This window comes from Bidens hawaiensis, unplaced genomic scaffold, assembly GCF_021521415.1.
Source record: "Bidens hawaiensis isolate Kalapana, Puna unplaced genomic scaffold, B.hawaiensis_p1.1 tig00006607_1, whole genome shotgun sequence".
In the NCBI taxonomy this organism is placed as follows: Eukaryota; Viridiplantae; Streptophyta; class Magnoliopsida; order Asterales; family Asteraceae; genus Bidens; species Bidens hawaiensis.
The window spans coordinates 248596-259282 of NW_027491446.1; the positions used below are offsets into that span (position 1 = coordinate 248596).

The window sequence follows — 10687 nt, forward strand, 5'->3', positions numbered from 1 at the left end:
CATGAGGAAGGAAGCACTTTAAATCAGGAACTAACATTGTTAATATCGGAGACTACAAGTAAAAAGAGTTTGTAATCGTGTTATTGAAGCTGAAGTCGAATCTAGAACCAATATAAGAGATCACACTTTAATTTCAAGAACTAATCTTATACCATGAGATAAAAGAATTTCAGGCAAATTTTAAAGGAGTCAGTTTCTGTTTGTTGTTTGTTTCGCAACGACGGTTAATAAAAATCAACGCCAATCACTTTCAAGGGTTAGTTTATTTTCAAAACAGCCAGTTTCAGTCATGGTTAGTTGTATGCTATGTTATCCATATAGTTAAAACCAACAATAGACTAAAAGTAATATTTTTTATGAAGATGGTAAACTTTCATACAAGACTACAGATGTCGTATATACATAAAGTTTAGAGATATATGATAACTTCATTGTATAATTCTTTTTGTCTTCTGTAATTCTTAATTTATTCGATTTTATAAATACATCTTTATATTTATTCGTTTAAATGAAAATATTATATTTCAACTCGTATATTACATTGGTTACTAACCTAGTTTGTAATAAGTTTGTTGATTATTGTAATGTGATGAATGATCTTAACAATATAAAAAGTATTGTCGTTTTAATGAGTGTCCCCGAGCTTTTGAACAATCAATGTATCGCCCCGACATGTTCCGCCTTAGGTTAGGATGTTACACAACTATCCGGGCTCACACCGTAAAAGTCTTATAACTATATTTCATTGTTTCCCTTCTTCAACATTGGTTGATTTAGGTGTGTATGTCATCCTAAGGCATGCCTTTGCACATTAAAGGCTAGTTTGGTCCATTTTGGATTTGTGCCCGATAGAATAGGGCCTCATTACACTCTCCTTGTAATATGGTTGCTAACTGTAAGAAAGGAGCCTCAATTATTTACATTACATTTACAATGGTTGTTACGATGTTCTATTTTACACATATGAATTGTGACTTTGTCTCATTATATACAAAACTAGTTTATTGATCACCAACATTCGTGTTGATCAAAGTTATTGCTTTATGCATACTACAAGAATTATTATAGGTTGATCATGAAGACTTATAGACATGTTTAATTATACCGATAGGGTATTTTTATGGATTAACATTGTGTTGTTGTTTACATTATTGTATCTCATCTTTTTAATCAATTCATACATGATGTTGGATAAATGAAATGAGTTGATTAATTATTGTCACTTATTAGTGTTATTGAGTTCATGTCCAATTAAACGTCTCGCCGACATGTTCCGCCGCCTTTTTGTCGGGGTGTGACAGATTATGATGTTGGAGATGAAGTTAATTTAATATATGAAACATGCATACAAGAAGCTTGCCCATTGTAATCCTTCGACTTAAGTCTCAAATTCACTACCTAGGTTTTCAATATGCATATATTATTGACATAAACATGATATTTTTTCACTGAATTGCTACAAGATTTTTATTGGAGGTTTAACAAAAGATACTACCATTAAAAAGCAATTTATTTATTTTAATAAGCAGTTTCATTTGTAATATGATCTAACTATATGTGATATAACTAATACGCCAAAATAAACATGAACCAGATATGGGACATCGAGAGAGGCGTCGTTACTTTTACGAGCAGAACATGAGCAACTACAAAACGCTTGGAAGCAAGCCAGTGGATCCAGTGAAGTTCAGTTTCCACAGATTTCTCATTCTTCATTTCATCCTCCCAAACCCGGTTTTCAATATTATGACCCAGACCAAGGCAATGAAATCCCGAAGGAGTTTCAGGATCTCTTCCATGACATATATGGCACAAGGAGTTAGTGGTCTTATGTCATGATCCTCATCCTGGTAGACTGTTTTGTTATGAACTTAAAAATTATATATGTTTGTCTAATCACATACTAATATGTTTTGGGTTTTGTTTGTTAACTGCATGATGATTTTCTATTTGTTTCCTTGGACTGTTTAAACTTTATGTTAAGTCATTTAAATGGGATTGGAACGTCTAGAGTAAAGTGTGTTGGGTATGTGTTCAGGTTTTAGATTTTGTTGAAAGTTCTGATGATAATTCTAAATTAAGATACATAAAACCAAGTGGCATAACAAAGGTGAAACTTGTATAGCTCAAAAGTTTTGCAAGCAAAATTATTAGACATGCAATGTTAGCAAACAAACCTCCAAATTTGAAGACAAATGACAACAATAAAGAATCATCTTCCAAAGTTAAATTGCAAAGCGCAAAGAACTTTGAAAAGGAAGTTGCAGTGAAATGAAAGTTTGTTTCTGAAGGAAAATGGTGAATGTGTTTTAACATCAGAAACCAATCACAACAAGATGGTCTACTCAAATTAGGCGGCCTGACGGTTTTTTAAAATAAATTATGCGGCCCGGCGATTTTCACAACCAATGAAAAAGTCCCACCTGTTCCAAATCATGTCTCGGCACAACGATATTTAAAGACAAATTGTGCATGGACAACTAAACCTTTGTAAGATAGGTTATTTGTTGTTTTCAAAATCATTGGATTGCTAACGGTACCTTTCGAAACTAATATACTATCCACAGTTTTCAGTCTTGAAACTCAAAATTGCAGCAGTAGCATAAGCACAGTACTGATTGTGACCACTTCAAGTACCCAAAAAACCGAATTGATTCAGTAAAACATTTATCATTTATCTATTCGTTGTCATCTTCATGAGGTTTCGTGATCTCTGTGTTCTTGCTTTCGGTGTGCGAGAGATAATGAGCCACTGACTGGTACCCAAGGCGTAATGCCTGAAACAATGCAAACATAGATATTACTAATATTCATCATTCTTGGTCATAACTTTTAACTAATAAGTGGTATTTTGGATATGTAAGGTTGATCAGGCTAACCTTGTTGTAAATATCTCGGGTGAGTTCCCACCCTTTTAATCTGCGGCAGATACAGCAGTTGCATATATCTCTACAGACAGGACAAATCCAACCTGGATTTGCATTTGCTTCTAGAATATTCTCCCCATATCTACAGAGGACAAACATGTATGCTTGTAGTTGATAAATATTGACAAAATAATAAACTGAACTAGGAAGAAAGGGTCTTGTACTTAACCTCCTGAACAAACAATCACCACAGAACTGTCCTTGACCACTTGTACACTTGCAGCATCTAGTACGAAGACCTGTCGTTTTCTGCCTGAAAGATATCAATTAATAAAACATATTGTAGCATATAAATAACAAAAAAAAGGAAGTGAAGAATCCAAAACCTGCATTGATGGCACATCCTTATTGCAATTTCGACAGTCACAACTTTTGCTTTTGCAAGGTGCGTCTCTGAATAACTAACAGTGGGCAAGACCTTTATCCTATACAATGTTACAAATGTTCAAGAACAAATAAGATCATGTCCCTTTAAAACAAATCACGACCTTTAATCCCCAATTTTCGATGTCTGGTTGTAATAGGTGTAAACTAATTAATGAATGGTTCAAATGGATTGATTACTTAAGACGAAACGACTATCAACATATTAAACAAATTAAAACAGCCTAATAGCCCTAAACACCTTAAATCCATAATAAATCCCCTAGCCAAACAAGCATTAAAGTGAAGAAATCAGATCCTTAGCAGCGACTGAGCATTTTAGTTGCATAAACAAGATCTAATCATAACATAACGAGATATATATTGCAAATAGGGTTGTGCATGAAACCAAACGAGCGGATCCGAAACCGACCAAACCAATAATGTTTGGTTTTATGTTTTTGCATGTAATAAAAACCAAACCGGATTTATATTTATAGATTTTTCAAACTTTTATTATTTATGTCAAAGTAATTTATAAGAAATGAATATGTATGCGACATAAAATTTTAGCCCAATTGTATAATAATCAATTAGCTATTAATTAACAAATTGATTTCCAAGCTCAAACAAACGCAGAATAAAGCAATACCAAACTGTTTTCGAAATTTAAAAACCGAAGTTTTGGTTTTTGGTTTCGTTTAAGTCCAAAACGGACCCAAATTTGAAATGTATACCTAGAAGATCGTCTCGGGAAACCATGGTTGTCATTAATGTCTGGTAGTGACAAATGTAAAAGACAAATTATGAAATGCATCAAATAGATTAATGAGTTATAAGAAGAAATGATTATTAAGAGGTCAAAATAACCTAGTAACTCTAATTAACACCTTAAATCTATGACAAAATCCCCAACCAAACAAGCATTAATAATATGAAGTAATCTAATCACTAACATAACTAAATGGATATTGTAATTATTGCTATAATTATTATTATAAAAGTAAAGTACAATGTATGAAAACCTAATATACCTAGAGGATCGTCTCGTGGAACCGGACAACGAAACCGAGGGTTTCTGCGGACGAAGAGATTTCGGTTTCGGAGGCGGTTTGAGATTGCGAGAGAGCTCAACAATGCCGAGAGTCTGCAGGCGTTGAAGGTTCTGTTTGATTCGTTCCTCTCGTAGTCGTCACTCTTTTGGGGTTGGTGCTTGCAGCATTCACTCGCTAATGTGTAGCTGATCAGTGGAAGAAGCCTAGGGTTTGGAGTGGAGACCAGGTGTCGGAATGTGGTTTTGATTTTTGGCGGGAAACTACTACTTGTTCTTGGTGTTTCATGGGTCGGGTCGGGTCGGGAACTGAATGTGGTTTTCTGATTTGAAAGTATAAATATGCATCAAGTAAAATAACTAATGTGTGGGAAATCGTACCACCTTGAGAAAGTACTTCTTACAAATTAATTACCTTAGGAAGAGATAAACAAGCCTAGCCCCAAAAGGTGCAAAGCAACTTTAACTCCCACACTAGGCCAGAGACAATGTGGCGCTTTAAAGAGCGTGCAAGCCTGCGCAACGCAAGATTGTTTAGTGGTGCGTTCTCCTTGATGTTGCAGTCAGTTTCCACTTAAGCGTACAGTCAAGTCAATTTCAGTCAAAACTCATAAAACCAAATAAAATGCAATAAAGACGTTTAATGCGAATATATTTTTGTCTTTAGTTTTGTGGACCATTGAGACATCTCTTTTCACTACAGTACTGGGTGGTTCCTAGTTGCAAACACACCTTGAGGCGCACGATACTCAAATTTTCTTCGACAGTTTCTTTATAATTTTTGCTTCGTTGTCTTCAAGGTACACCTTTTGGGGGTCAAGTCTTCTTTTGTCGTTTACTAAGAAACAAAATAGTTCTCTTAGAAGATTCAAAATTTGTTTTAAAGTGCCCGTGTCTAACACGAATATCCTTTCTACTTCATCGCCTTGTTTATTTGTTCATTCAAGTGGTAAAAGCAGTAATTTACTGTTTTGTTTGATTTTGTATTGTAATTTAATTAATTTTATATGGTGTTTTAATTTTTTTTAAATACAAACGAATTCCTACAAATTAAACAAAGTGCAAAAGTAACAAAGACTCCAACTATGCACTGCTTCATAAGTCATAAGTTCCATGTTCTTACTAATGCCGTGGAAACTAGAGGTGCACAAATCGGGTATTAGAAACGTCCGGGTTCGGGTATGATCGGGTATTAGCAATACCCGAGTCGGGTTCGGGTCCGGGTATTGCCTCTAAAAACCATACCCTATGTATCGGGTTCGGGTTGGGTATAGAAACCGGATATTCTAAAACCAAGTATTTGAATACCCTATTTCCCGGTATTGAAAAAACCATATTTTCGGGGGGGTTTTCCGAGTATAAATTAAAATTTTTTAGGGGTTGCACTTTTTAGGGGTATTTTTCAGGTATTTTCCAGTTATTTTCAGGTATAGATCGGATATTGGAAAAACCCGGTTTCGGGTATGGAACCTGTTCGGGTTTTCATGTATTACCGGGTACAAATCAGGTTCAGTTTGGGTACGGGTTTTGGTACTAAAATGCATACCCTATCCGTACCCTACAGGTAGGGTCAAATTCAAGTATTAAAAACTAGGGTATAAAAAAAACTGGTTTCAGGTTTTTTTTCGAGTCCGGTTCCTGGTTCAGGTTTTTTTTCACGTAAACTATCAACTCGCTTAACTTAACTCCTCAAAAAAAGAAATAAAATAAGTAGTAAAATATTTTATTACAGTTAGAATTGTATTAATTGAAAAACTAAGCTTTGCCCTCCCCTCCTTTCCTCTAGAACTTGTCGCTATTCTAATTGAACCGTATCAAGCAAACAAACAAAAACTGAGACTTCTACTAGAGATAAAAGCATAAAACTAGATAAGTTGGATTCAAACATCAAACTTCTACATGTTAATGGTACCTTTTGAAACCTAACATATTAACCAAATTTCAGTCTTGTAACAAAAAAAAAATGCAGCACTACTATAGAAACAAGACTGATTATGACCACTTCAGGTACCCAAAAACAAAGACTGATTCCAAAAAACAGTTATCATTTATCAACCACTGTAATGCATCTAATCATCCTCACTAGAATCATCTTCTTCATCACCATCATCATCATCATCATCACCATGAGGATCAGACTTATAATCTGAATCAGCATCATCGTCATCACCTTTACCATGTTTGGTGATTTTTTTAGATGAAACAAGTTTGACATCTTCATCCATGTTATCATCAACTTTTTCATCCAACAGCTTATCTGTTGGTGAGCACTCAGTTTCATCATCAATGTCTTCTTGCTTTCCATGAGGCCCGCAGGTGTGAATGAGATAATGAGCCACTGACTTGTACCCAAGGTGTAATGCCTGAATTTTTAACACAAATATTACTAATACTCGCTACTCTTGGTCATAATTATGTTATTGTTAAGTGGTATTTTGGATATTATAGGTTGATGAAATTAACCTTCCTGTAAAGATTTCCAGTGGGTTCCCACCCTTTGTTTCTGCGACAGCGACTGCAGTTGCATATATCTCTACAGACAGGACAAACCCACTCGGGATTTGCATTTGCTTCTATAACATTCTCTCCATATCTGCACAGTTGACCGGCATGCATGCTTATAATTGAGAAATACAATTCAAGTGACAAAATGTTCTGTTTTTCAATAAAAAAAACATAATCTTTTACTTAACCTCATGAACAAGCAATCACCACAGAACTGTCCTTGAACACTTGTACACTTGCAGCATCTAGTACGAAGACCTGTCGTTTTCTGCCTGCAAAATACCAATTAGCGGCTGAGTAAATATGTGGATTTCATTAAATGGACTCATACGTCATAAGCACCATCATGAGTATATCTATATAGAATGAAAACCCTTAGTTTTGAGAAAACCAAAACCCTATATATATGGCAATGGTATATACTGAAGACATGCTTGCTTAAACAGTCTATAGATATGCAGTTTTCGTCAAATAGACTCATAAACTTCATTGACATCTTCGTTTGTTTTAACAGCATTCATGCATAGTTAAACATGTTTAACTAAGCGGGTTGTTGGATCAACATGTTTACTTAAACAATCTAAACAAGTCAGCCTGAACACAAGTCGTTTAATTAAACAAATTAAACAAGTCAAACCGAACAGACTGATTAGTAAACAGGTCAGACACAACAACCAAAAACCTGATTATTTTCATGTTGTGTCAAGAATTGCAACCACTAGCATTAGTAAACTATCAATAACGGAGTAAAGACTTTAAGGGCTAACAAAATAAGGTTGCTAAAGCATATTATATGAAAAAAAAACTCTTTTAACTATATCTAAATTGGCACCACTTTTAGACTTTTTGGTACCAGGTTGTTATCATGTTCCAACATAGAAAGATGTTTAAGTTATTGTTCGAGTAAGCCAGAAAGTCTTATTTATTAGTTATTTACTATATAGTATGTGTCTAACTTGTCAAGTCTATACTCTAAAATCAAGATATACACCATAAGAGGTAAAATATCTTTTCTAAAAACTCATACTTTACTATACATTATGCAGTTGGGCAGCATATAAATAAGAAAAAAAAAGAAACTAAAGAGCTCAAAACCTGCATTGATGGCAGCTCTTTCCTGCAAATCTATCATAAATGCGGTTCCCCTCATCATCATACCCATCCACCGCAAGTTTCCAGGTTTCTTTGTGATCGCCCAACATCTTCTCATGGTCTTCGGTATAGACCTCAGATTTTGAACCTTCCTTTATTACAATTACAACATTCTTGACAACCTTTTCTTTTGGTGTGCGCCTCTCTTTATAACTAACAGTGGGCAAGATCTTTATCCTATAACATGTCACAAAAGTTGAAGAAACATCATACCCCTTTAAAACATAAACACCCCATCAATAACAGGTGTAAACAAATTATTAACAGATGGTTTCAGTTTTGTCATTTGGGCTTGAAAAAAATAATGAATTTGGACTTGAACATTTTTGTTAGTTAATAATTAACTAATCAGTATCCATTTACAAACTAGTTATAAACTAAAGAAAATGTAAACCTAGCGGTTCAATTTGGCTTTTTTCGGGTTTAGTTGCACACAAAACCGAACCGAAGTTCCATTTCTAAGAAAAAAAACAATAAAATCCCCAAACCAAACAAACAAACAAACATTAAAGTGAAGAAATCGGATATTAAATATTAAAAATGTTAATTGTATAATCAAGATCTAATCACTAACATAAAGAGGCAATATTATATTGTAACTTATGATTATTATTATTATTCTCAGAAAGTAAAATGTATGAAAATGAAAGCCTAAAATACCTAGAGGATCGTCTGGGTGAACCGAACAACGAAACCGAGGGTTTCTGTGGACCGGCGGCTTTGGGTTTGGGTTTGGGCTTGGGCTTCAGGTTACGAGAGAGGTCGACAATGCCGAGACTCTGCATCCGCTGAAGGTTCTGCTTGATCCGTTCCTCTCGAGACTGCTCATACTCGTCACTCTTTTCTTGTATCCTCTTATTACTCACCATTTCCACTGGAGGAATGAGAATGAGTAGGATGTCTAGGGTTTTCAGTCCATGTTATGTGATTGATTGGGTGGAGGAGGAGTTGATGGCGGGAAAATGTTTATTGGGTCGGCGGGATCCGAATCATGTTGAAAACCACTGCCCGTTTTGAATCTAACATTTTTCTAATTTCAAGCCAAGTGTCCTAATTACTCCTTTTTTTTAATTCTTAATCACTCTTAATTACTTCATCCGTCCCATTTGATTTTTCTAGTCTTTCTTGTTTAATTTTTACCTACAATATTTTTGTTTGTGTTATATAATACTTGATGTAAAATATATGAATGGATTGAGTTTTAAACGTATTTTACATTGATATAATTTTTGAACAAAAATATTTACGGTCAAGTTGCAAAAGAAAGACTTGAAAATTCAAACTAGGACACTTATAATGGGACGGAGGGAGTACAAATTACAAGTTACAACCTACAAATACTGATATGTAACATGGAAAAAAATTTATAGTTGTTGAAAGAGGATCGATGTTAGAATTTCATAAGGGTCGGCCGAGATTTTAATATGCACGGGTTGTCCAACCTCAACACTGATAGGTAAGTCCACCCCTTGATTATTCACTTAGAGATGAATTTTCACAACTCCTACGAAGCAAAGATTAATATACATGGTTGGTATCACAATATTATTATGCATATTTGTTTATTTTTTTTTTTAAATATGTTTTTGTTTTTCTTTTAATATTACTTTAACAATATTACTTTTTGGGTTTAGATCCAGAACTGTAATAAGCCTATGCATTAAATGATAAATATATTAATTTGACAAAAATTATTGTTTAATTTTTATTTACTTACACTGTAAAAATGATAATTTGTTAGTTTTGATATAAACTGTCATTTCTACCACAAGAGCCAAACGTTTACCATTGAGCCACCCCTAGAACTAGACGTGCACAAATCAGGTACAGTTGAAATACCCGAACCGGTTCGGAACCGATTTTTTTCACATCGGGTAGGAAATGGCACCGGTTCCAGTCAAGAACCGGTTCGGTTCCCGACCTGAACCGATGCCCCAAAATGCCAACTTTTAGGAACCGGGACCGGTTATTACGTAAAAACCAGTTCCGCCGGTTTTTTTTTAATTTCAAATAAAGTAGCCGTAAAACTATAAAACACCATCCAAAACACAATTAGACTTAAACCGACAACAAATGGCAACTAATGACGACGTTGTTATGGTGATCAAAACAACACGATGCCCCGATGTTTGGGTTCATTACGATTTGTGTCTCATGAACGACTCACAAGAGATGGCTCGTTGCAAATATTGCTCGAAGTTTCTTAAAGCAGGGTCCAACTCGACATTACGAAAACATACGAATAAGTATTGTCGAGAGAAAAGAAGTTTGGATGCTAAAAAATTGGAAGTGGGAGAGTTGTCCGGCTCTACAACCCGAGCATCTACCGCCGGTGACAACGCTTAATCGTTGTAGAACGCCGGATTAAAACGACGGACTTTGTTTTTTATTTTTAGTTGTTATGTTTAGTATCGTTTATGTTTTAATAATGTTTGTAATAGTTATTGTTTAAATAAATAAAATGTTCGTCGTTATTAAAAAAGTAACAAAAAAATAATCATGACTAACAAAAGTAGTTATAATTAAACAAATCAAAACTAAATATTAGTTGAACTTGTTACAAATAATTTTACTAAAACAAATAAAAAACACAAATTACAACGCTTCTTCGTCTTCACCATCGTCTTCATTCTCGTCTTCACCCTCGTCTTCGTTATCGGAAGAAACCCTGTCCTCCGCCTCCTCATCA

General features: G+C 34.6%; 1 protein-coding gene across 1 annotated transcript; it reads right to left on the bottom strand.

Moving 5' to 3' along the window:
- Nucleotides 1–6132: 6132 nt before the first annotated feature.
- On the bottom strand, nt 6133–8867 carry LOC143633074 (uncharacterized). The gene is made up of 5 exons (XM_077101432.1): nt 8659–8867; nt 7942–8175; nt 7035–7118; nt 6805–6934; nt 6133–6704 (listed from the first exon to the last, which is right to left on the bottom strand). The coding sequence occupies exons 1-5, from the start codon at nt 8865–8867 to the stop codon at nt 6411–6413; spliced, it is 951 nt and encodes a 316-aa protein (XP_076957547.1). The 3' UTR covers nt 6133–6410.
- Nucleotides 8868–10687: the final 1820 nt, after the last annotated feature.